This window comes from Drosophila albomicans, chromosome X (assembly GCF_009650485.2).
Source record: "Drosophila albomicans strain 15112-1751.03 chromosome X, ASM965048v2, whole genome shotgun sequence".
NCBI classification, from domain to species: Eukaryota; Metazoa; Arthropoda; class Insecta; order Diptera; family Drosophilidae; genus Drosophila; species Drosophila albomicans.
Window position 1 is genome coordinate 19,708,521 of NC_047627.2, and position 27,845 is coordinate 19,736,365.

At 37.5% G+C, this 27,845-nt stretch overlaps 1 protein-coding gene across 9 annotated transcripts; it reads left to right on the plus strand.

Moving 5' to 3' along the window:
* The first annotated feature begins 588 nt into the window (after positions 1-588).
* On the plus strand, positions 589-27,330 carry LOC117578129 (inositol hexakisphosphate and diphosphoinositol-pentakisphosphate kinase). Of its 9 annotated transcripts, none has more exons than XM_052002717.1 (14): positions 589-1,317; positions 8,194-8,626; positions 8,693-8,935; positions 10,264-10,762; positions 12,715-12,986; positions 13,032-13,215; positions 13,284-13,481; positions 14,388-15,408; positions 15,480-15,852; positions 19,286-21,037; positions 23,261-23,722; positions 24,392-24,464; positions 24,529-24,787; positions 26,173-27,330. In XM_052002717.1, the coding sequence occupies exons 1-14, from the start codon at positions 1,144-1,146 to the stop codon at positions 27,166-27,168; spliced, it is 6,939 nt and encodes a 2,312-aa protein (XP_051858677.1). In that variant the 5' UTR covers positions 589-1,143; the 3' UTR covers positions 27,169-27,330. The 9 variants fall into 9 exon arrangements, with proteins under 9 accessions (XP_051858677.1, XP_051858683.1, XP_034119222.1 ...); XM_052002723.1 differs by having other exon boundaries at positions 591-1,317; positions 10,276-10,762; XM_034263331.2 differs by having other exon boundaries at positions 598-1,317; positions 20,798-21,037.
* Positions 27,331-27,845: the final 515 nt, after the last annotated feature.

The window sequence follows — 27,845 nt, forward strand, 5'->3', positions numbered from 1 at the left end:
TAATTATGTACGAGTATGTTTACAATGCGAATGATATCTATGTAATTAAACAAAAACACTTTTAAACAATCAACAGCGTTTTATTGTTTTTCCTTTACAAATTATCATTAACTTGATTGACATTTAAAAATAAATTGGAAGTAAGAAAATGTTTTATACATATAATGCAATTTCAAATTATTTGAATTTCACGTTGCGCGCCTTATCAATTACGTCAATCGATACAAACTACGTAAAGCTTGTAGCGAATTAAATACCAACAATACGAATATTAGGGCAAATTTTTGACGTACCGAAGAAGCTTCTGCAGTATTTATTTCAGCATAAAACTTGAATGCGTATGAAACCATATATTTTATGAAATTTGATCAAAGAATAAACAAACGACAACATCTATACTTGATAAATATAATTGCAAATAAAAAGCTTTTTAAATTGGCGCCAATTTTGAAATCCCTACTAGATAGTGGCGATTTTCGGTATATTTCTTTTTCTCGTATAAAAAGTATATTTTGGTAAATGTTGCTTATGGTCACACTGCGACAAATAAAACAGCCTTAAGAAAGCTCTCTTTTTTAAGAAACAAAAGTCTGAATCCAACTCAAAACGAAAAAGTTTGCTTAAGAAAATTTAAATAAAAATGCGTAATTAATATTATTTGTCTGCAAGCAATAATAATGTTTGTTTGGTGCAAAAAGTTTGCCACCTCTAGTTGTGCAGGTTGCATGTGGTCGTGTGTGTGACCGAAACATTGTTGTTGCAATCTTTCGTAATACGCGAATTATGTTGTTGATAGTATATAAAATAAATAAATAATAACGCGTCAACGGTGAAAAGCGAAGGACAAACAAAATAGAAGCGCGCGCAACTTCTGCAGTTATTTCGGGAGTGATTGAAAAAGCAAAATTCACATTGAACACATTTATTTCAAGTGCCCTCGTTCCCGGTATCCCAATAAATAGCCCCGTGTCCGTGTCCGTGTGTGTGTGTGTGTCTGTTCGTGTAATCATAATGTAAAAATATAATCGTCGCTTGCTAAATTCCATTTTGTTTTTTTTATAATTTTGCATTAACCCAGCAAAACAAAACTAACAAAAACCCACGCAAAAGAACAAAAAAAAAAAAAACAAACTACGCATCGGCATGTCGTACACAGAGCTGGAGTCGGGATATCAGGACTTGCGTCAATCAACGCAGAGCAGCGTCGGCGCTTCCCAACTGCAGCAGCAGCAGCAGCATCATCATCAGCATACGCAGCAGCAGCCGTTGACGGCGCACTCGCATCGCGTGGGCTTCTATTTGGGCCACGATGGCAATGTATGCAATAGCACATCAATTATTAATACACACATACATACATACACTTACATTTGTCGCCTCCTCAAAACATAATTTTAACTCTTTGCCTTACATTGCTGTCTCTCTCTCTCTCTCTCGCTCTTGCTCGTTCTGCTTTTAGAGGACGACGCTGTTCAAAATCAATATATTTCATACGGTTGGTTTGTTGTTGTTTTTGTGCGGTTGACCCTGACTTTGTGTCGTTTTCGCTGCTCTCCCAGAACAGCTGACTACAACATGCACTCTTTCGCTCTCCTGCTCTCTTGCAATTTTTGAGCTTTTGCTTGAGCTTTTTGTTGTTATTGCTGTGCTTATGCTTGCCAAAGAGAGTCAAAGCATTGAGTCAAAGTTGTAGTTGTTGTTGTTGTTGCTGCGACAAATTGGGCAACTCATAAAAACTTGCACAAAAAGTTTTCGCGGCTGATTCCAGGCGTCAATCAACAAACAACATTCTGTTCTCACTGTTGAACGCGCGCGCTCTCTCTTTTATTTTTATTTTTATTTTGTGTGTGACGCTCTACCCCAAAAAAAATACTAATAACAAAATTAAACGCGTGCAACGACGGTTCCCAATAACCAAACAATATGTTTGCAATGTTTAGAGAGGTATATTACATTTAGTACCACATAAAAAGTAATAATGGGCAATAGTTTTGACAAATTCGCGGGTGGCAACAATTACAATACTAATGCCAACACGTGTCGCGGCTGGAGCAGACGTCGGCGACGTCGCCTTACAGCAGCAGCAACACCATCAGCAGTAGCAGCAGCAGCAGCGTCATCAGCTGCTACCTCGCTCCCCTCATCGGTGTTGGCGCCCACGGACGTTGCATTGGGCTGCAATGCGAACAACAACTCACGACGCTGTCTGCTGACACATGTCAGCTCAACTCCCAATTTGGGTGGTGCGTGAGTGTGCTATGTGTGTGTGTGTGTGTGTGTGCTAGAGAGCTTAAGTGCGTGCGTGTGTGTGTGTGTGCGTGTGATTGCCAGCTGTGTTGCTCACTCATTTCGCACCGTTCGCTCTCTCTCTCTCTCTCTCTATCTGACTCTCTCTGTTCTTCCCGCAGAGACAACAACTTCCAATGACGCACTGGAGCCGCGCTCATCATCATTCTCTTATGCGGTGAACACTTTTTTTGAACTGAATATTTACGTTGCGTTTATTGTTTAATTACGGATTGAGATTATTGGCTGCGTTGCTTACCGTTTTGTTATTGTTTTTGGTTCTTCTTTTTTTACCTTTTTTTGGTTCTTCTTTTTTTTACCTTTTTTTGATTGTGCATTTTTTCTACACATTTTTAATTGCTTGCGCATTTGTTTGCTCATTTGGCGCAACGCCTAATTAATTTTTTTCGGCTCGATGTCGCTTGATTATCTTGTTTGCTTACAATTAGGGCTCACAATGTCCGGCCAAGCATTTTCGCTCTCTCACGTTACTAAATTCAGTTGCCAAATTGCCGTTGTTCGAATTGCTTCACATTCTATATATATATATATATTAATGTATATAAATGGTTCCTCAGCTCATTTCGATATTTGCGGTAAGCTTAAGCAGTTGCATTTCGCTCTAGGACTTGAATATCCTGCTAACGTCACTTCTTACGTCATATAACGTAACGCTGTGTATTGCATTTAAAGTTGCCTTTAAATCCGCAAAAAAAGTGTTGCATACTTTTCAGTGCCGTGTATAAATCAAGTATACGTCGTTTGACTGTTGAACTCTCTTTATTTTTAGTACACAAAAAATCCAAATTTACTATTTGGCAGTTTTAAAAATATATTTAAAGTGTTTTTTTTTTTTGGATTGTGTGAATATTTTTATGATTTTTTGTTAATTTATTATTTGCGAAAAGTGCTTCAACTAAAAAATGATCATTGGCTGTGTTCATGTTTGTTTTCTGAAAGCAAAGTTCGAAACAATTTGAAAATTCAGGCACTTAATAAATAAAACATTTAGTTTACATCTATTAAATTCATCAGCTTTTTGCTTTAAAGGTTTATTTAAATAGCATAAATTTTGATTTCATTATATGACATTTGAAATTTACTTTTTTTTAAGTTTTTAAATCGATTCGAAATTTTGTATCGATGTAAAACATAACTGAAAGTAGTTAAATTGTATGTTTCTTTTTCCAACTATCTGATTAATAATTTATTTGAAGGTCAGCTGAGTGTTTGATTTACTCTGAAAAAACTTAATTTGTAATTGTAATAATGCCATTTATGCACTCTAATTGAAAATTTAGTCGTGTTCATTGTATCAGGTGTGCACTGTACCTGCATTGGGCAATTCGTGTTGCACCTGTTGAATTTGGCATGCGTCAGGAATGTGACAAACTGTTTCGGCTCCCTTGAGATTATTCCCTTAAAGCTATTTCAGCTGGAATGCTTATCGTAATGAGCAATGTTCTGTAATGATTTACGTTCTTAATTACTCCACTGTTCCATCTCTATTATTAGTTGTTCTCTCGCTCTCTTTGTCTCTCTCTCTCTCTCTTGCTCTTGCTCTCTGGTGGCAACCGGACGTATATGTTACGCGTATTTAAGTTGTCGGCGTCGGCGTCGTAGTCTTTGTCGTTGTCGTTGTCGCTGTCAACAAAGATAACGTATTTAAACAATTGCAAACAAAGAGTACAATAAGCAATCCCAACAACAACAACAGCAAGTGCTGTTGCGCCTTTGGCTTTGTCTTCAGACCAGATGAAAGCGAGCAAGAAAAAGAGAGAGAGAGATGGGTAGAGCAAGAGTAATTAGCATGATCTACACTGAGAAGACTAGACCGATTGGCGAGTGTTCAAAGCGACGCAGCTCGCTCCAATGACGTTGACGCTACGCTTCGATTCGGCTCGCTATCGCTTGAGATGGCAGCGTGACACGTTTCTCAATACTATCGTATTGTGTACTATCGTTTAAATGTTGTCCATTTAGTACTATCGTTTGATTTAGTGATGAAACTACGTTTAAACTCTATTTTGCTAAATGAAATCGAGATATTTATAGGATATGTTTGATGATCTTAAATTGAAATTTTATGGTCTGCTTATATATTTGGTGTATGTTGTGTATATGGGTTTACTTAACAGCTGTTGAAATACTTTCAAAGTTTGTTGTTAAAACTCCTTAAATATTTCAGAGACTTATTGAAATTGTTGAAAATTCTGACAATTTAGAACAAATTGCATCTTTTTTAAATGAACTATTGGAACTTATGTTTATTTGTTATTATTTTACTCTCAAAGTTTTCATATTTTGTTGTTAAAATTCTTTTTAAGTATCCATATTTTATTGTTGACATTTTGTCACAGTTTTCATATTTTGAGCTTAAATATTTTAGAGGCTGGAAATTGTTAAAAATTCTGTATATTTCGAGACAATTTAGAACAAATTGCAGCTTTTTAAATGTACTATTGGAACTTATGTTTATTTGTTATTATTTTTACTCTCAAAATTTTCATATTTTGTTGTTAAAATTCCTTTTAATTTTCCATATTTTATTGTTGACATTTTTCCACAGTTTCCATACTTTGAGCTTAAATATTTCAGAGACTTATTGAAATTGTTGAAAATTCTGACAATTTAGAACAAATTGCAGCTTTTTAAATGTTCTATTGGAACTTATGTTTACTTGTTATTATTTTAACTCTGCACTGTTGACAAATAAACTTTTTAGAACATAGCACAAATTATTTAATATTTCGACTATACAACTATCGCTTTTGATACGATATATTTGTCGTGTCGTGTCTTGGATCGTGCCTCAACCTCTTGCACATCTCTAATGCGGATCGGAGCATGGCTGATAGCCGATAGCCCCGTAGTCACAGTCGCTGCCGTGCCGTGTCGTGGCTCACTCGTGTGTTCAGTTTAGTTTGTGTTGCGGTGCTACCCAAAAATAATAACAAAATAAAAACAAAACAATAAAACAACAACAACAACAACAACAGCAAGCACAACACAACAATTATAGAAGCGCAATTGTTGTTATTGGAATTTATGCATGTGCTATTAAGCGCAAATAACAACGAAAATAAATTGTGTAAAAATTTGTGCATTACGATAACAACGCAAGAGTCTTAAAGACTTTTCTGTTTTTTGTTTTGTGCATGGAGTGGACATGGTTCAAGGACTGGTGGCGTCTCAAAAAGCTTCGTTCGCGCCATCAGCGACACAAAAAGAAACTCGAAGCAGCTGCTGCTGCTGCAGCCAGCAACAACAACGATGCCACAAACGAGCAGCCAGAGCACCAAAATTCATTGGCCATCGGCAAGGAAGAGCGTCGTCATAGTTTGGATGCGCATACGCCGAGTAGACGGCGAGGACGCGATCGTCAAGTTCGCAATCGGTTGAGACAACGACGCGCGCAAAGTGTCGATGCCAAGGAACAATTGCCAACACCTGTGGGGGGCAGAAGAGTGTCAGGGGAGGATGAAGAGGAGGAGGATGATGGCGAGTATGGGCCATTCAATGTTAGCGATTATATGGATTATGATTATCGCAATGCCAACGGCGATGGCAACAACGACGGCGACGACGATGAGAGCGACGATTTTTGCTTCTGTGACGAGTGTCTCAATGTAAGGTGGTCGTCAGCTTCTTATCGTGTTCTCTCTCTCCCTCTCTCTCTGTATGTGTGTGTTTGTGTGTGTGTTTGTGTGTGGGGGAGGAGCTGTGACTATGGCCTAAAATAAGTATTACCTGTTAATCGTTTGTGTCAACGACGTCAAACAACAAACAACAAAAATTGTATATCGCATATACGACGACAGTTGCTAATTGAAATGTCAAATGAACCGAAAATCGTAACGTTTTTGTGAGCTACGCTTGAGTTGCTTTTTGAACCAGCAAATGGATCGATTTTCTGTTTAGCTTTAACCGTTTCGAACCGATTCGAATTTCAGCAGCCGTTTCAAACAACTTCAAAATTAAATTGTCAATTTCAAATTCACTTTTTGTTAGTTTCTATTGCCTTTGAGTTAACAGATTTATTATTTGTAAATGTTCAAATCATATCGATTTTGTTAGCTTTAACCGTTTCGAACCGCTTCGAAATGTTTCAAAATTCTTCAATATTCAATTGTCAATTTCAAAATCACTTTTTATTAGTTTCTGTTGGTTTTTAATTTAGGATTGTTTAAGTTTGCTTAACAGATTTCTATTTTACTATATTTGTAAATGTTCAAATTATATCGATTTTGTTAGCTTTAACCGTTTCGAACCGATTCGAATTTCAGCAGCCGTTTTAAACTGCTTCAATATTCAATTTGAAATTTCAAATTCACTATTTGTTAGTTTCTATTGCCTTTGAATGAACAGATTTCTATTTTACTATATTTTTAAATGTTCAAATCAGATCGATTTTGTTAGCCTTAACCGTTTCGAACCGCTTCGAATTTAAACAAATGTTTCAAAATTCTTCAATATTCAATTGTCAATTTCAAAATCACTTTTTATTAGTTTCTGTTGGTTTTTAATTTAGGATTGTTTAAGTTTGCTTAACAGATTTCTATTTTAATATATTTTTAACCAGTTTTGAACCGGTTCGAATTTCAGCAACCGTTTCAAAACTCTTCAAAATTCAATTGGAAATTTCAAATCCACTCTTTGTTAGTTTCTATTGCCTTTAAATTTGCGATTGTTTAAATTTGTTTAGCAGATTTCTATTTAACTATATTTTCTAGTGTTCAGATTTGATTGATTTCACTAACTTTAACCGTTTCGAACCGGTTCGAATTTCAGAAACCGTTTCAAACTACTTCAAAATTCAATTAGCAAATTCAAATTAACTTTTTATTGGTTTCCCTTGTCTAATAATTTACAATTGTTTAAACTGTTTCAAACCGGTTTAAAATTCTGCTATTTTACTATATTTATAAATGTTTAAATCTAACTTGAAGTTACTGCCAACTAAATTATTTTAGAACTCTGTTTCATCGTTGCAATTTCAGTTCTTTAACTACTGTTTGCTGAACTCAAAATCAATTTCAACAGACAGGAAATTTAAATAATTTTATAATTGATTTCAATTGTGTTAACTCAAGTATGCAATTGAATGCGGGAAATACAATTTAATTTTACATTTAGATTTATCAAGTCTTTTACCAATTCAAACTCGATTCAATCAGGCAATGGGAAATTCTCTTTTCCGTTACAAAACAAAACCGTTTCAAATGGGTTTTTACTAACTGCCAGTTGATTATTTAATAGCTTATTTTATTTCGTTACTTTAGCTAAATAAAATTTAAACTTAATACTCTAATAAAAATGGCAAATCGTTAATTCAATTTGTTCGCTTTATAATTGCTTCAAATATTAATCTGACATATAGACAAATCTGCACTTAAAAAGCTCACATCAATTTTTTGTCATTAATTTATTTATACGATTATTGCTGCTGACAGTCTCAAATTGATTTATTTCTCATTCAAGTTTTTGTTTTTGTTTGAATAATTGTTTAACTTAATAACATTTGTTCTATATTTTTCATCGACAGACTTTGCATTTGATGTTCACATTATTTAGAGATGCAATTAATATAAAGATATTAATAACATTCGCGAAAGCAAAGTTTACGTTGTATTTAATTTAAATGGCAAACTTTAGAATTTATGCAATGTTTGCTCGAAGGTGTGAGAAGAGTTTTAATGAAGTTCAACGGAAATGAAATATTATTTCTCTACTGATTATAGATCTTTTGGTTTACTGACATTCCCAAGCCATTCGACAAATCAAACATCAATTTCGACTAACACAAATTGTTCAAAATTTGATATTGATATTTATACAAATTTCTTAAATTTGATTATTATTAATTGAGAGTATCGCAAAAAACAAAAACCATTTGCTTATTTAAAGGGTGATACGGACTTTGGCGATAGCAATGACGGCATGGATTCGGATACGAGCACATCGTCCAGCAACAGCAAACAAGTCGTTGTTGGCATCTGTGCGATGGCCAAAAAGACACAATCGAAGCCAATGAAGGAGATCCTCACACGGCTCGGCGAATTCGAATTCATCAAACTGGTGACATTCGAGGAGAATGTGATATTGCGTGAACCGGTTCAAAATTGGCCCATCTGCGATTGCCTCGTCTCGTTCCACTCGAAGGGATTCCCCCTGGAGAAGGCCATCGAGTATGCGCAGCTTCGCAATCCGTTTGTGTTGAACAATCTGCATATGCAGTACGATATTCAGGACAGAAGACGCGTCTATGCCATACTGGAGAAGGAGGGCATTGAGATACCTCGCTATGCTGTCCTCGATCGTGATTCACCCGATCCCAAGCGTGAGTTTATCTCGAAATTATTTGAAAGTTGAAGTTGTAAGTTAATGTGTTTTCATATCGGTTTAGATCATGAACTCATCGAGTCGGAGGATCATGTGGAGGTCAATGGCATCACGTTCAATAAGCCATTTGTGGAGAAACCCGTTTCGGCCGAGGATCACAATATCTACATCTATTATCCAACATCCGCCGGCGGCGGAAGTCAGCGTTTGTTTCGCAAAATCGGTAGTCGGAGTAGCGTCTATTCGCCGGAGTCGCGGGTACGCAAAACGGGCTCGTTCATCTATGAGGACTTTATGCCCACCGATGGTATGCTTCCAACTTGTTGCTCCTCTCTCTCTCTCTCGCTCTCTCTCCCTCCTCATTATGCTCTCCCGCCGCCACTCTTTCGTTCTCGATCTTGCTCTCGTCACTGCTCTTTTTTTGCACTGCGATCTCTTTATCAGCTCCAGTTGCCTGGACTAAGTAATCCTGCAATTCCCCTCCCCAAAGAACTTCCAACCTCTTTCCCAGTTTCCCTATCACGTACTGCGCTCAAAATGTGTGTTGTTATAGTGTATATATATCGGTTATCGGTGCAAAAGTGCAACAAATTAATGCTTTAGCTTTTTCTGAAACTGTTGCTCAATTACTTAAATTTAATTTACATAAATTGTATTTCATAGTCGTTCACTTAATTGTAAAATGAAAAGTTTTTAGCTTTCCTTGAAATATGTAAAATGTGATTTACATATTTCGCAATACGAAAGTCTAGCTTAATTGTGTACAATGCAAACTTCAATCAATTGTTTAGATCAATGAAGAAATAGTTGCTTAAAGATTGAATGTAATTTACAGTTTTGCAAAATAGTTTCTTAGTAGCTCCTTAAGCATTTCACTTGCAATTCCTTTAGCTTCAAATGGCTAAATAAATTTTTTTTAAATAATCGAAATATAGTTTTGTAAATGCATAATACAAAATCGTATTAAATAATTGAGATCAATATTGCGAAGCACTTAAAGCCAACAGTTTGTAAACAACAGTTGCGTATAATATAATAATATAATTGTTATTAACATTTTCTATTTTATTTGTAAAATGCAAAACAACTTATTTGCAAAATATTTTATGAGAAGTCTTTTATGCAGCTTCATATTGCTTATAACATTGTACAAAATGTGTTTAGATCTGTTTGACACAATTTTGTACAAACACAGCCTTTAGTTTGCTTTTGAAATACACTTCCTTGAGCTTCTTTTAATTGCTTATAAAATGAAAAACAAAGTTGGTTAATTAACTCGTTCTTTACATTTCTGCAATACATATTTTGCACTTAACATCCCTAAATTCTTACTACACTCATGCATCTAACCGATTAACCGATTTATAAACTACAGCTACATATTATTGGAAATATCTCAAGCATAAGCCATAATCTGTATATATATATATATATTCGTTTAACCATTATGAACATTGTCTTGCGTCTCGCCCGCCCGCCCGATCGTTGCTCGCTGCTCGCCGCTCTCTCTCTCATCTTACCCAAAAAAAAAAACAAACAAAAAAAAAGAAAACTAGAAAAGAAAAAAAGACAAACAAAAGCAAACAGTGGCCGCCAGTCGAACGCACTGAATCCAGCATTACCTTTACAACTTAGTATACTTTTCAGGCACGGACGTGAAGGTCTACACCGTGGGACCCGATTATGCACACGCCGAGGCTCGCAAGAGTCCCGCTCTGGATGGCAAGGTGGAACGCGACAGCGAGGGCAAAGAGATACGCTATCCGGTCATATTGAATCACTCGGAGAAGCTGATATCACGCAAAGTGTGCTTGGCATTTAAGCAAACCGTTTGCGGCTTCGATTTGCTGCGTGCCAATGGCAAGAGTTATGTCTGCGATGTGAATGGCTTCAGTTTTGTGAAGAACTCGAACAAGTATTACGATGATTGCGCCAAGATCTTGGGCAATATGATACTCCGCGAATTGACACCGACATTGCACATTCCGTGGTCGGTGCCATTCCAGCTCGATGATCCGCCCATTGTGCCAACCACGTTTGGCAAAATGATGGAACTGCGTTGCGTTGTCGCCGTCATCCGGCATGGCGATCGCACGCCCAAGCAGAAGATGAAGGTTGAGGTGCGACATCCCAAGTGAGTAGTAATGTGTGCAAAGCAACTTGAAAACGGTGCATGCATCAGCTTACCAAGCTTAATAACATCAAGTTTTAGTGGGCTGAGTTTGTTCTCTTCGTACCCCAAATTGCGCTTAGTGGCCACATGTTACTCGCTTAGCGGCCATAAGTTATTTGCTTAAGGGCTCTATTATTCAGATAAATTGAAAGCTCTTTTGCATGAGCCTACTAAGCTTAATAACATCAACTTTTAGTAGGCTGAGTTTGTTTTCGTCGTATTTATTACCCAAATTACGCTTAGCGGCCACACGTTACTCGCTTAGCGGCCACAAGTTACTTGCTTAAAGTATCTATTATTCTGATAAAGTGAAAACGGTTTTGCATGAGCATACTAAGCTTAATAACATCAAGTTTTAGTGGTCTGAGTTCGTTCTCTTCGTATTTATTACCCAATTTGTGCTTAGCGGCCACGCTTTACTCGCTTAGCGGTCATAAGTTATTTGCTTAAAGGTCACACTCCAAATACAAATTAACGCAAGCTAAGCTTTGGCAACTTAATTGACGTTGCATCACTTTCACATTCTTTTGATTAGTTGCCACTCTTTTTTATCCGTCTCAAGTTGTGGCCGTTAAGAGAGGTATTACTATATTATTGAGACACAAATTGAAAGCCTTTTTGCATGAGCTTACCAAGCTTAATAACATCAACTTTTAAAGGGCTGAGTTTGTTCTCTTCGTGTTTATTACCCAAATTGCGCTTAGCGGCCACACGTTACTCGCTTAGCGGCTATAAGTTACTTGCTTAAAGTATCTATTATTCAGATAAAGTGAAATAGGTTTTGCATGAGCTTACCAAGCTTAATAATATCAAGTTTTAGTCGGCTGAGTTTGTTCTCTTCGTTTTTATTACCGAAATAACGCTTAGCGGCCACACGTTACTCGCTTAGCGGTCAGAAGTTATTTGCTTAAAGGTCACACTCCATATACAAATTAACTCAATCTAAGCATTGGCAACTTAATTGACGTTGCCTCACTTTTAACATTCTTTCGCTTAGTTGCCATTCTTTTTCCCATCTCAAGTTGTGGCCGTTAAGAGAGGTATTACTACATTATTGAGACACACATTAAAATCTTTTTTGCATGAGCTTACCCAGCTTAATAACATCAAGTTTTAAAAGGCTGTAATTGTTTTCGTCGTATTTATTACCGAAATTTGTGCTTAGCGGCATCCTTGCTCACTTAGTGGCCAAACCTGAAAAGAAAAATCAATAAATTTAAGCATTGATATTCTTGATGCTTCGTAGTAAATTAAGGTTGCCTCACTTGACATGCTTTCTCATAGCAGTCAATTTTTTGATGGGTTTTATTAGTGGTCGCTAAGCGAGACATTGTTGTATTATTAATAATCTGCTTTAATTGCCTTGACTGTGTGTCTGGCTGTCTGTCCGAGAAGTTACCGCCATAAATTAGATTGAAGTGTGTTATTAATATCAAAAATTGTTTTAGAATAAAAAAAAGTTATATTCATAGAAAATTAAATAATAAACCTTTAATTATTTACAATGTTTTTATGTAATTAATAATAATGAACAAACGAGGATATAAAATAATAGGATTAACCCTTTTTTCAATTAATTTGCAATATTTTCAGAAACTTGCACACCAAATATGTGAACAACTTATTTTCTTTTGCCAACATTTCTAAAACTTATTTTTAATGATCTATATATCGAGGATATAAGATAATTGGCTGTTAATATTTTAATTGCAATTAATTTATAATATTTTCAGAACTTTGCATGTTGAGCAACGAAAATTATAAACAATGGTTTATTTTTATTGCAAACTTTTTAAATAACTTTAGAGAATATATAATATAATCACATTTAAATATATTGTTTATTATATTTATAGAATGTTTTGTACATTTACAATTATTTTATTTTGAAATGGCGTTTTTCAAATTTGCAGATTCTTCGAAATCTTTGAGAAATACGATGGCTACAAGCTTGGCCACGTGAAGCTGAAGCGACCAAAGCAACTGCAGGAGATACTCGACATAGCGCGTTTTCTGCTCAGCGAGATCCATACGAAGGCGCATGCGGAGATCGAGGAGAAGGAGAGCAAGCTGGAGCAGCTGAAGAATGTGCTCGAGATGTATGGCCACTTTTCGGGAATCAATCGCAAGGTGCAAATGAAATATCAGCCAAAGGGGCGACCACGTGGCTCCAGCTCCGATGATGGTGAGTAGTTGTGCATTGCTTTAACGAAGCTAACCACACGCTAAGTCCTATCCGTTTCAGTTGAGACGCCAGCGGAGCCATCGCTCGTCCTCATCCTCAAGTGGGGCGGCGAATTGACGCCGGCGGGTCGCATCCAAGCCGAGGAACTGGGTCGCATCTTTCGCTGCATGTATCCGGGCGGTCAAGGACGCTCCGATTATTCGGGCACCCAAGGCTTGGGACTGCTGCGGTGCGTAGTTGACTTTCGGTCAAACACTGTACTCCATTCCACATACTTTACTATTTTCCCCATTCCAGTTTGCACTCGACGTTTCGACACGACCTTAAGATTTATGCGTCGGACGAGGGCCGAGTGCAAATGACAGCCGCTGCCTTTGCCAAGGGTTTGCTCGCCTTGGAGGGCGAATTGACCCCCATTCTGGTGCAGATGGTCAAGAGCGCCAACACGAATGGACTGCTGGACAACGATTGCGATTCCAGCAAGTATCAAAATCTGTGAGTAACTTCATTTCATTCAATAATAGAGTAATTATTGTTCAAGAATTTACGGGGGCATCTAAACAACTTATTAGTAAATAAATTGACAATTTAAAGATTCCTGAGAATTTCATTGTAATCGGATACAAGTTGTAAAAGTCATTTAAGGAAAACTTACGCCTACTGCAATGTGATCTGTTTTAGCTGACAATCTGGTATATTTTGACCTTTGTGGTATATTTCTAATGTAGTACTTCAACGATATACCAAATATATAATATTTAGTATTATTACAGTGCATTATTTGGTATATTTTTAGAATAATACCGCACTGTGAGGCTTTGTTCAACACACTCGACTGTAGCTTTCTTACTTTTCCTTCTTAATTCTAAATTCAATGAGCATAATTTATGTTCATTGGGCCAAATAATGCTAGAAAAGTAACTTTCAATCAGAGAACTGAATAAAGTGTTTATGCATTTATTGTAAAGCAAATAATAATTTATGGTATATATACAATTGAAAAGTTGAAGTGATAATATTTTACATTAAATATTCAGTATTTTATATTATAGATACGCTACTGGAAAGTTTGATTTTTGTTATTAAATTAAGCTACTATAAAATATGCACAAATTATGTTTTTCAAATGAAGCTTAAGTTGTCATTTTTAGTCGACACTTTATATAATATTTAGCGAATTTAGTGAACAATAAATAATGGATTGTATTATTAGATTCGCATTTATTAAATATATTTTGCATTTACTATGTTTAGCAATGTGTTGGCAATAATCTTAAGCATTTTTATACTTTATAAGATTACAAAAATGTTGAAATTTAGTATATATTTTTGTAAATCGATTGCAATTTGTTTTTTCTTCAAAAATGCAATAATAATTTTGTTTTCTTCTCCTTTTTGCAGTGCCAAGGGTCGCCTGCACGAGCTGATGCAGAACGATCGCGAGTTTACGCCCGAGGATCGCGAGCTGATCAATCCGTGCAAAAGCAAATCGATAACCCAGGCGCTGGACTTTGTGAAGAATCCGGTGGACTGTTGCCATCATGTGCATCTGTTGATACGTGAGCTGCTGCACATAATCAGCATTAAAAAGGACGATCCGAAGACCAAGGATGCGATATTGTATCACGGCGAGACATGGGATCTGATGCGATGCCGTTGGGAGAAGATCGAAAAGGATTTCAGCACAAAATCAAAACTATTCGATATCTCAAAGATACCCGATATCTATGATTGCATCAAATACGATCTGCAGCACAATCAGCATACGCTGCAATACGATCAGGCCGAGGAGCTCTATATCTATGCGAAGAATCTGGCCGATATAGTTATACCCCAGGAGTACGGTCTAACGCCACAGGAGAAACTGGCCATTGGCCAGGGCATTTGTTCGCCGCTGTTGCGCAAAATCAAAGGCGATCTGCAGCGCAACATCGATGAGGTCGAGGATGAGTTTATGAATCGCTTGAATCCGCATTACAGTCACGGCGTCGCCAGTCCGCAGCGACATGTGCGCACTCGTCTCTACTTCACCAGCGAATCGCATGTGCATTCGCTGTTGACGGTGCTGCGCTATGGGGGATTGTTGAATGTGGTCACCGATGAGCAGTGGCGTCGGGCCATGGACTACATCTCGATGGTGTCCGAGCTGAATTATATGTCACAGATTGTCATTATGCTGTACGAGGATCCCACCAAGGATCCCAGCTCCGAGGAGCGCTTCCATGTCGAGCTCCACTTCAGTCCGGGCGTCAATTGTTGTGTGCAAAAGAATCTGCCACCGGGTCCAGGCTTTCGGCCCCATTCGCATGGCGACAACTCGTGCAGCGTCAGCTTGCAGTCCAGCGACGAGACGAATCCGTCGCGCATCGAGGAGGAGAACGATTATGGGTCGAACGATGAGCAGCAGAGCAAGAAACGCGCCGTAAACTTGAATAATATTTCTAATTGATTTGAATGTTAACATTCTATCCTCTCTATCTCTCTTTGTTGTAGTGCAATCAACGGAATTCGTCGGGCAACTCGTTTGGCTTCAATCGCTTGGAGTTGCGCAGCAAACAGCTCAAATCGAAACCAATTCCAATTGGTGCTCATCACACGGTTAGTGGCCATGAGGCAATGGATTTGGCCAAGCGCCTCAACGAGGAACTTGCCTCGCAGCAGCAGCAGCAACAGCAACTGCAACTGCAACAAAATAACCAACAGCTACAACATCATCAGCATCAACAGCAACATCAGCAGCAGCAACAGTCATCGCAATTGCGTCCCACCAGTCCGGATATGCGTTCTGTGAGTCCGGATTGTGAGCCGCGTTCGCGGAGCTTTGAGCAGCGTGGATCACCGTCAGCCAATCGGGGCAAGGAGGCGGGTATGTATGGCTTGTGGCTGCAACGTCTGTGCCATCAACAACAACAACAACATCTACTACTACTACTACTACTATTACTACTGATAGCATCATCAGTTCAACTGATGGCGGCTAAGTTAGCCAACAATTTTCTCTCCCAATTTCAATTTCAAAACGAAACTCTTTTTACTATTTAATTGTTGATTTTGCTGCTATACTCGTATATATTTATATCATTATTTTTTTTCTTGATCGTTATTTTTATCGATTCAATTCCGTTCACCTAAGTTTCTTTTTATTTTTTTTGTTATTGTCGCAAATCTCGAATTGGTTTTAACAAATCACACACAAAACACTCTCACACACACACACATGCTCAACAACTTTACTGACCAACAATCAACAAAAATTGGCTTATCAAAACTAACTTGGCTATCTGTTATAATCATTGTGCGTTTCTCTCACATCTTTTATTTAATTTACACACCCTTTTTTTTGGTTTTTTCTTTATGATTTGTTCTTGATTTTGTTCTTGCATGCGAATATTGTGTGCGAGTTTTACCATAAACAAAATATATAAGCGAAAACTCTTTTTTCTAACTCCTCCAAAGCGAAACGCCTGTAACAAGAGAAGCCACAGCTCCAAAAAAAAAAAACAAAAAAACATTCCCTGAATATTCTCCACCTCAAAGAACGTCTCCCAACGACCAACCTTAGACTTTTTGTTAGTTTCTTCATTAAATTTTCTTTTGTTGTTCATTTATTTCTTTTGATTTTTGACATTTTTTTCTTCAAAATTTGCATTAGTTCTTAATTAAGTTGTTATATTTCGTTTTTTTTCGGTTATTTTGATTATGTCTCTAATCTGCTCAGCGCTAAATTCAAAGTACTCTATATTTTTATTCCATTTACAAGAAAATCGTTACAACAACCACAAAATAAAACTTAGCCCAACATTTTTGATTTTCATTCTTTCCACACCAACAAGAAATAAGAAAAAAAAAAGAAAATAAAAACTCAATCCGAATTTGTTTTTGTATGCGCTTTGTAGCTCATTCGAGGGCTTTCAAAAACGCTGTGATATATGTACATATATATATATGGTTTTTGTTTTTTTTTTTTTTTTGGGAAATTCATGAAAATCGATAGGCATCTGGCCGCGGAATCCCGTGTACTTGGCAATGCAATGCAGCCCCTTCTCTATTCTTTGAGCACCCAACCATCAACCAACCTCCTCCCCCTTTGAAAATGCCGAAATACCTTCCTTGAGAATAAGAATAAAACCGAAATATCAGCTCAACAGCTGATCGTTAGCAAATGTTGCCACGCCTCCCAAAAGGCGTTCGATTAATTGTTGTTGAGACATTTGCTGACGTTCAGCTGTTGTTGGTTTAACTTCCTTCTCTCTCTCTCTGTCTCTCTTGCTCTGTCTGTCTCTGTGTGTGTCTGTTTCTATTTGTTTGTCTATCTCTCTCTCTCTGGACTCTGTTTTGCTGCGTCTGTCTCTCTCTCACTCTTTCTATCAAAATATATGTTTAATGCATGTGAAAAAGAAAAAAAAAAAGAAAAAACAACACAATTGTTAAAATAATTTGTTTGTTTTTTGTTTTTTTTTTTTAATCTATATATATTGAGCAAATTTGTGTGAACATTGTTAACTGCCTAAAAAAAAAGTGTTCATTGTTTCTTGTTTGTTGTTCGTTCCGTTGTGTTGTTGTTTGTTTTTGTTGTGTGCGCTCCAAAAATGTTTTTCCCTCACGAGAACCAAGACTAACTATAACTATAGCTATAATAATTCTACTTAACAATTACCGAGTATGATTATTAATTGCCTTCAACGCCGCGACACTAACTTGAAACGCCAAAAACTAACTGGACCAATTGTTTTGCCTGCCTGCTGTGTTTTTTCTCAATCGCCGCCGACGCTCGACACAATCTTCGCAACGCTCCAACAACGCATTATCTTGTCTATATACATATACTATATCATTTATAAAGTACTACATTAAATATGTACAGAAAGCTGGCATAGTTCTGCTTAAATGAATCGCTTGAAATGATTCAAATCATTTCATTAGTTAGTTTACTTAAATTAGAGTCCATAGAACATTTGTTTATTAATTCTTGCAGTGTTCTAATTGAATTCTCCCCTGAAGTTAACAACAATAGTAAAACAAAATTGATTCTAAATCTAATCCAATTCGAAATCGAATCTAAAAAAAAAGATAGGAAGTTAATTTATAATATAATATGATTTGATTTTTCATTCAAAATAATTTACGTAAATTACATTATATCAAAAAAGAATTGCTTACAAAATCTCGCAATGATCTCATTGGATTTTCACTTGAGAAATCGATTATAGGAATTTACTTAAGCAATAGCGAATTTAATGAAATACAAAGAAAAATAACTTTTTAAATAAGTTTTGGCATCTTTGAAATTGCTATTAGATAGTTTTCTTCAATTATTTAATATTTTTTAAAGTTCTGACGTTTACCAAATAAAGATAAGAAACTTTCCCATTAACCCAAGAAATAGAAAAGACAAATTTAATAATTCTAAAATAAATTTCCAAATAGACATCTAACAAATATAAAAATGTTATTTGGCACTTAAATAATTTTAGGCAGTGATTGAATTTCAATTGCTTAAAATTAACAAAAATAGCAAACGCGAATTTAATTAATCTAAAATGAACTTAGATATAGCAACAAATTTTATTATCATAGTAAAGCTATTCATACAAAAACATGCAACAGGATTTCAGACTAATTTTGTTAAAATTTTAATAAGCTAATGTAATTTTCTAAAACATGTGTGAAGTTGCTTTTAACATCGACTAATTTAGACATTACTGAAATGTCAATTTTAAGAACGTGACGTTGTGACTGTCACGTGTTCAAATTATGTTAATAATTTGTATTGAGGATTCAATATTTTGAAAATATTAACAATAATGTTGAATAGAGAAAATATCCAAAGGCTGTAGTAGATTTATTTTGGAAACAACGAAAGCTTAACCTAGAGCAACGATTACAAGACTTTCAGCTCTGAATGCAAGAAAAGTTTATTTAAAAATTACTTTAAATTAATATCGAATTAGGTATGAATGTATGTACTATATTGATGTATGTATGTATGTGTGCAGGATGCTTGCAGGATGCGTTCAGTTTTCGGCTTGAGCCGAAGACACCGTGTTTCTCCCCTTTCATTTTCTCAACTTTCCAACTTTTTATATGAGTATTTTTTCGGCTAATTAGTTTTCTGTTTGTATACTCTACGACCGTACACACACACACACACACCTACACCTACACACACACACACGCACTCACACACTACTGCACACGCACATTCGATTGGCTGATCTCGGACGGAAATCAAAATCATACACGAATTTGTTCCTCCCTCCATTTGTGTTTGCGCTTAACTAACTCCAAAACGCGTTCAGCGACGGCGGCCACAACCTTCGATGAGATAGCCAATGCGCGTGTGGGCCTGGGCGTGGGCGTGGGCGTGGCAAGGGGCAAGAGGGGCGGCATCGATAGCAGCAGTCAACGCGCCTCGCTGCAAATACGCGTCACCGATCGCTTGTCCTTCTTCAAAATCGATTCGTCCACCAACGAATTGCCACTGTCCGACATTGATTTCTCCCTCACCCCCGGCACACCCGGACAATGTGCCACAGCGAGTGGCTCACCGTTGGCGCAATGTGGCACGGCACGTTCATCGGCGGGTCACAAGCGTCACACGATGCTGAGCATGCGTCGCATGATCAGCGGTGAGGAGGGTGAATTTGAGGGTTTGCCACCGTTGCAACAGTTGCAACAAATCTCACCGATGGCCACGAACGAGCGACCGATGAGCTGCAATTGCAGCAACAGTTTGTCCTTTCCGCTGGCCACTGCGCATGCGCACTCCAAGAGTCTCATGCAACTGACACCTCCGCCAGCGACAACAGCAACAACAACAACAACGGTTGAAGTTGCCTCTTCGGTCAATCGCAGTTCAGCGATTGCCGTGCGCATGGCGAGCAGTTTCGATGATGATTTTCAGCTGTCAAGCTCAGCGCCCGCGTTGCTTTTGAGCGGCGAGTTCGGTCAGCGTTCGACGTCGTTCAACAACAACAGCAACCGGGAGCAACCACGCACGTTGCAGCCACAAAATAAGAGCAGCAACAGTGCGAACAATTCGCCCACAGCGTCAACGCTGCGGCTGTGCATGGACATGGAGACGCGTCAGCTGGAGCGCGGACAGCAGCGCAAGGCGACAAGTCATTCGTGTGGCCAGCTATCGATAGCGATTGCCGCCACGTCATCGTTATCGGCGCCGGTGCAATGCGAGAATCCGTTTCGCTTTGGTTTTGCATCATCAGCAGCGGCAACAACTTGTGTGGCTGCAGCTGCAACTGTTGCTGCTGGCAACACATTTGTCAGCTGCTTTGCTCCAATAGCAGAACATGTGCCAGCCACGCCCACGCCGGTAGCGACGCCCACATTGGTGTACAACATACCGACAGTGTTGATAACAGCAACAGCCGCAACAGTGACGAGCAATGCGGCAGCGAGTGCAGCAATTGCAACTGACACAACTGACGCAATCGACAGCAACAGCACGGCAACAACAGCAATCACAACAGCAACCACAACAACCACAACAACAATTGTAGCTTTGTCTTCTATCACAACAACAATCACAACAACAACAACAGCAACAGCAATGTCTCCTAATCAACCTTGTACTAACCAATTCAAACCAATTGATCCTTCCTCAATTGACGCACAACAACAACCACAACACGATATCATCGACAACATTATACAAACGAACAATACGAATACCACAAAAACAAACACAACTATGAACAACAACAACAACTACTACAACAACAACATCACAACAACAACAACGACAACAACAACCACAACCCCGTCTTGTTGTTGTACCAATACAATCGCCACAGATAGCAACGTTTCGGTGTCGGTATCGGCATCGGTAGTATCATCATCGGCCAATTCGTCCACATCGTCGCGTCGCCAAAGACACAGTATTGCCGGCCAGATGTCCTATATGAAAATGTTGGGTTTCGGTGGTTTTAGCAAAAAGATGGCGACCAGCGCGAATAGCCTTTTCAGCACAGCGGTCATCAGCGGCAGCTCATCGGCGCCCAATCTACGCGACATGATACCGGTATCATCATCCGGTGAGTACACAACACACACTTTCACACACCCCCCACACTCCCCACACTCCCCATACTCCCACACACACACACAACCCAACAACAAAACACACAACTACAATCAAACCAAATACATCAAATCGATTCCCAAACCTCATACAGCAATAAATATTGGCAAAGTGCATGTTCAATACTTTGATTCCCCAAATGCTGTCTACGAACAAGTTCCAAGATTCCAATCCTAACTCTTGTGTTTCACTTTTCAAATACTAAGCAACTAGCAAGCAGTAAGATTAAATACATTTGCAGAGATATTAGCAAAGAAGAATTTTGTATTTAATGGTTAGATTCGAGATTTTATTTTATTCATGTAAGCAATTAAGATTTATGCATCAGTATACCAAATACACCTTTACATTTTTCAGTATTTTTTAAGTATATTGGTTTAAATTATAATACCGCACACTCATTTGCTTATCTTGAGAGCCGACAAACGGTATTTATCAGTATTTTCGGCATTTTAATATACCGAAAATGCTGATAAATACCATTCTCAAGAAAAGATAAACAGTGTGGGGTTTTATAATTTAAATAAACCAATATACTAAAAAAATACTGAACCAATTTAAATGTATATTTGGTATATGTATATTTGGTATATTGATTTTACAAATGCTCAATGTCGCGTATAAATAGCAAAACAAGCAAAAAATAATATTAATAATCATAAATTTATAAAGTAGTTAAAGATTTAATTAAAATTGGTATAAAATCTCCGACAGTTTTTCAATTCATTTTCAACAGTTAAGTTCCTTTTTTGTTGTCATTATTTGATCAATGTAGCTTGTTTTATAAATATACCAAATCAATATACCAACAAAATGCTAAACAACGTTTCTGAGAGCAATTAACACTGCAAGTTCGTTGCCTAAGTCTTTTGTTTAGTTCACTTCGAATTCTAAAATCAAAAAGAACATTTTTCTCGGTAAACTTTCATATTTATAAAGTGTGTAAATAACTAAAATCTCTGCAAACGTATATACATAAATCCCAAATTTCAGATTCGCCATAAACTTTTAAATTTCTTAACAATTGCTGCCAAAGCCAAAACATATAGAAGGAAGCTGAAAAAGAGTAGAATAATATTTAGTTACGTGAATGAAGAAAACTATTTTTCCCATGGCATAAAAGAATGTTTGAAATCAAAAGTGAAAAAGTGTAGAGTAATAGTTATGTGAATCAACAAAATAGTTTTTAGTGTAAAGTAATGCTCGCATTCGCAAAATCGATTGCTATAGTAAAAGACTAATTAATGTATGGCATTTTTGACATTATAGTTTACGAGTCGTTAAAGTGAATTCAAACTGAAGAGATAAGTATATAGTAAAATATAATTGATTTTAAAATTTGTTGTATGTGTGACAATTAAACCAACTAAATATGTATGTAGAGTAATGGAAAAACAAGTAATTTAAATATTAAAATGAAAATATTAGGTAAAAAAGTTTAAGCAAATAACGTTACGATGAAAATTTATAGAAAGTTAGATAGTTAGTTTGTGAACATTTGTTAATTGAATTAACATTCTTACATGTGTATAGTCTAAACTTAAAAAATTGTTAACAATACATATATGTAGTTAGTTGTTCATTGAATTTAAAATGTATACGAAAAAATGGTTAAATAACCTAAAGGGAAATTTTATAAAATATCTGTATTTATGCACAATATGAGGTAAAAAGATTGAAATGCAATTCATAACCCAACATTTTTAGAGAAAATCCAAAAATATGTTGTAGACTTAACGAACATTAAAAAATACTAGTGACACTTGTAGTTTCAGCACAGTTGTAGATTACTTTTATAGATTCTGTGTTACATCACCAAAAATCCCAAAAGTTCGAAATAGAAAAATGAAAAATTCTTCTTCAAAGCACTGCAGTCAATAACCAATAAATAGAATGTGGCGCTGTGTATTTAACTGTGAAACGATTTCCAACTACCATTTTCCATGCTCCAATCTCTCCACTTTCCACTCTCTCCACTCTCCACTCTCCATTAATCCACTTCCACACGCTCTTCTTCCTTACTCTGTTTTTTTCTTTAACTTACAAATAAATGCATTTATTTCACTTATTTTTTTTTTTTCTCTTAACTTATGTGTGTCTCTCTGTCTGTGTGTGTGTGTGTATGTGCGTATGTGTGTGCATCGTTGCCACTGCACACCGCCTGCAACGTTTTTAGGATTCGGTGATGTGCCGCCGATACGACCACTGGAGACTCTGCACAATGCGCTGTCGCTGCGCAAGCTGGACAGCTTTCTGCAGGACATGATCCTTGCGCAGATCTTTAAGACGCCGACGGGCTCACCGCCACGCGTCCACGATGCCACTGGCGCTAATGCATCCTCATCGCTGGCCACAACAACGAGCAACACACCATCCGTCGACAACATGACTGCTGTCTCCTCAATGATTGTGCGTCACGATCAGCATCAGCAGCAGCATCAACAAGTTGCAGGTCGTCGTGCAGAGTTGCAAACGACAGGCGGCAGTGAGACGCATGCCACACGTCGCAAGATGGTCTCCTTGTGTGAGAATGCCATGGAAGAGAATGTCCACGAAATGAAGCTGGATGATGAAGTGCAGAAGTTACAACAGCAACAGCAACAGCAATCGTCGAAGAAAGAGCGTAAGTTGCAAAAGCGTAAGTCATTTGTCGCTTGGCGCAGCTGAATATTTTGAATCTCCACCGCCTCCGCTCTTGCCACGCCCCCCCCCCCCACAACTAAGATCATCTTCTATCGAACTGCATGCAGCATAAAAATTCCAAATTTCATTTTCTAATTGTTGATTTGATTTCCGTTGTTTTCTTTTTTCTTTCTTTAATTTGCAGTGAATTAAATCATCAGTTGTGTTTGCATCATATACTATATACTATATATATTTCTATAGCGTCAATTGATTTAAGAGATATGAGTTTATCAGTTTTTGCTTCGAGAAAGAAACAAATTTTGTAATTTACTTAAGCATATATCGGAATAAAGAAATTACTTGAATACACTTGCGCACATTCACGCGTGTTCTCTCTCTTTCTCAGTCTCAGTCTCTGTCTCTCTCTCTTTCTATTTCTCTCACTATGTTGTTGCTCTCTCTTTCTTTTTGTATATATATCGCACGCATCTCTATTTCTATGGCTCTCTATTTTATGGTTTTTGCCTATTTTGGCTGCTGACAAGAAGCTTCAGCTTCAGCTTGTCTATCTCTCTCTCTTCATCCATTCAATACTTTAAACTAATCGAAATCGAAATCGAATAACAAACTAACAATCTGAACAATCTGAACCATCTGAACTACTAAACAAATTGCAAACAAGTTTGGCAAGTGCAACAGGATTACGATGAGGACAACGACGATGAACCGCTCGAGAATGCAGCTAAACTAAGCAGGTAATACAAATAAATAAATTCAATTCAATTTCTCACTTGCTAAATTCTGTCTTCTCTTTCTTAGCCTTGCTGTCGACATTGTCATGATTGAGGAGACGGATGTGGATGAGCAGCGCACAGCGTTTGAGCCCATGAATCAGGATACGTTGCAAACGGATGCAGCTGCTGTGGCTCCCAATGCCAACGCCAACATCTTTCTCAGCGTCTGCGATGAGCCAGAGCCCACAAGCAGCGCTTGCCTCACGCCCGTCAGCTGTGGCATGGATCTCGATCTCGATCTGAGCATGGTGGCCAACAAGGGCTCCATGACGCTGTCCGTGGATGTGAGTGATTGGTTTAGCATTCAGATATTTCATTCGACTAGAAAACAAAGCAGACCCAAGTGTGTCGCTGGCTTACAAAATTATGTTGATCCAAATTTATGGTTATTATACTTTTTTTTATTCTCGAGGAATCTCTTAAACTTCTTTCTATTAACAGCTTTCCCACGCACACATTTTTAGACTAGAACTTTATACTATAAATATATGCAAATATCCTTCGGTATATTTTAGTATTTTGTTAGTATACTAAAAGCTTTCTCACACATACGTGTTTAGTCTACAACTTTTACTATACAAATTGGTAGTTAAAAAGCGTTCGGTATTTTTTTGATATTTTTTGTAGTATGTTAAATGCTTTTCCACACACTAGTCTACGACTTTATATTATAGATATACATAGGTAGTTAAGTATCCTTCGGTAAATTTTAGTATTTTTTCACTATAGTAAAAGCTAAAATTTTACAGATTACAATTTTATGCTATACATATACAATACCGTTTTACAATAATAAGCTTTTGTAAAGATAGCTTAAAGGGTGTTCTATTCAAGTTCGATATATTTTAGTATTTCTTCAGTATATTAACACACATTTTTAGTCTACAACTTTATACTATAGATAAAGTCAGTTAAATAGCCTTCATTGTACAACTTATACAACAGATATAGACAGTCAAAAATCATTTAGAAATTTGGTATATTGTATGAATAATATCGCACTGTTTTGCTTCCATTGAAAATATAGGCAATATATAATATATATAGCATTTAGTATATTTTTTATTTTTTCAGTATATATTAAATGATGTAGGCAGTTTAATAACCTTCAGTATATTTTAGTATTTTTTTTTCGGTATATTGACTTGGTATATTTTATGAATAATATCGCATCGTTTTGTTTATATTGAAAAAAATATAGGCAGTTAAATAAACTTTAGTATATTTTAGTATTTTTTGGTATATTGATTCGGTATATTTTATGAATTATACCGCACTGTTTTGCTTCTATTAAATATAGGCAGTTAAATAAACTTAAGTATATGTTAGTATTATTTTTGGTATATTTATTTGGTATATTTTATGATTGATACATCACCTTACCATATTTGTTTCTATTGGAAATGAGTAGCGTTGCTTTCACAGCTAAACGCATATGTAGATATTATCTACGCAGCTATTATATAAAACAATTGCAAGGTATTAAAAGCGCTAACGAATTGTTGTTTAATTTATTTAACGCGTTTAAACAACTCAAATTAGATTAAATTCTAATATATTTCAAATAGGCAGCACAAGTTCAGGCAAACATTCGACAATAACCTATCCTCGTTATTATAAATACTTTAGTTTGAAATTCACAAATTTTCACCTACATTCCGTTCCGCAGGGCTTCGACGACGATGAGGAGGCGACTCTGTCGGCGGCAACGACGCCCTCGCTGCCACCGGATGCAACGGAGCCGAAGCTGGAGATGTGCTACTGCTGTCCGACGCACGCCGAACAGCCGCCGGAGGTGGCCAGCGATGATCCCAAATACTGCTTTGCGCTGCCCGTGCACATCACCCAAGCATCGCCTGAGCACACACGGCCGAGTGTGCGACGTGCCCACGATCCGATCTCGCCACGGATGCAAAAGCAGATCAGCTTGTTCGAATGCGGGGGAGGCGGTGGGGCAGAAGCGTTGCGTGCCTCAATCAATTTGCCAGCGGCAGCGCAGCAGCTGCGACAGGATGCGCGTTTGCGTAAATTCGAGAATCTCACGCAGTCGACGTCGAATTCGAATTTCCCCTTCGAGAGTAATACGCTGAAGCGTGTGCCGTTGGTCAGCACCAAGGATGACTATGCGAATGTTTCGCACACACAGAGTTGCATCAATCTGAAGAGCAGCGGTGCTGGTTCCGGTTCCGGTTCACTAGGCTACGGTTCACCGCAGCATCAACGCGAGAGCAAGGACAAGGATAAGGAGAAGGAACGTTTGCCCACAACGCTGGCAAACACACCGAACTACAATCGTTTGCCCAATGCTTTGTCCGTTTGCTGTTCGCTGGACATCGATGCTGGCTGCAGCAGCACAGCAACTTCAACAGCAGCAGGAGGTGTAGGCGGAGGCGGAGGAGCTGCTCCCACACAAACTGTGTCATCTGCTTCATCTGCTTCACCTGCTGCACCGCATCCCGGCGCACTCATTGTGAAGGAGCGTTTCATTGAGCCACCGAAGCGTGGCATTGTGCGTGGCTATCATGGGAAAACGCAATCGATGGATGCCGATTTTCTGTTCAACGAGTTTCTATTGCTGCCGGCCATGGCGCCGCAGCTGGACGATGATCTCGATGTGGAGCAGATGGAACAAGCCACGGATGCTGCTTTGCCATCGCCCAAATAAATGTTGTTTAATCTATCCCTAATAACACGTATACGGTTACTAAACAAACTCAATATGTACATTTCTTATTGAAATCTGTCTTAAGCTCATCACTTGCAAACAATTTCCTCGTTGTTGTTTTCTGAAATAAAGATCTCTATTTTTCTGTCTTATGCAAACGTATTTTGAAAAGTTGTTTTGTAATTGAAAAGGATCAATGAGAATCATCACGATGAGGATGATGATAAAACTCATCACTTGAAAGTTAAAAGTTGTTCTGCTAGAAACTGAATTTGTAGTTGAAATCGATTTCTCATTTGAATAATTCTGAAATAAAGGTTTCTATTCTTCTGGTGGAATACGGATTTGTCGTTAAAATTGATTACTCAAAGATTGATGATGTTGAGGCTGATCGCTTGAAGTTCTATCCTATGCAAAAGTCTACTAAAATTGTTCTATAATTGAATTGGATTACTATCATTCTGTTGATGATGAAGCTGATCACTTGAAAGTATATTTCAAAGTTGTTCAGCTAGATTACTCAATGATGATCATCATGATGTTGAAGTAAAGATCTCTATTTCTCTGTCTTATGCAAAAGTATATCCAATTTGTTTTATTCTTTAAATGGATTACTCAATGAGGATCATTATGCTGGTGATTATAAAGCTCATCACTTTAAAATATATTTAAAAGCT

Bases quoted from the DNA above. Each gene is read 5' to 3' on its own strand.
- LOC117578129 (XM_052002710.1), top strand. From the start codon at position 5,445: ATGGAGTGGACATGGTTCAAGGACTGGTGGCGTCTCAAAAAGCTTCGT. The intron at 5,916-8,193 runs GTAAGGTGGTCG...GCTTATTTAAAG, and splicing joins TCTGTGACGAGTGTCTCAAT to GGTGATACGGACTTTGGCGA. The intron at 15,409-15,479 runs GTAAACTTGAAT...TCTTTGTTGTAG, and splicing joins AGCAGAGCAAGAAACGCGCC to TGCAATCAACGGAATTCGTC.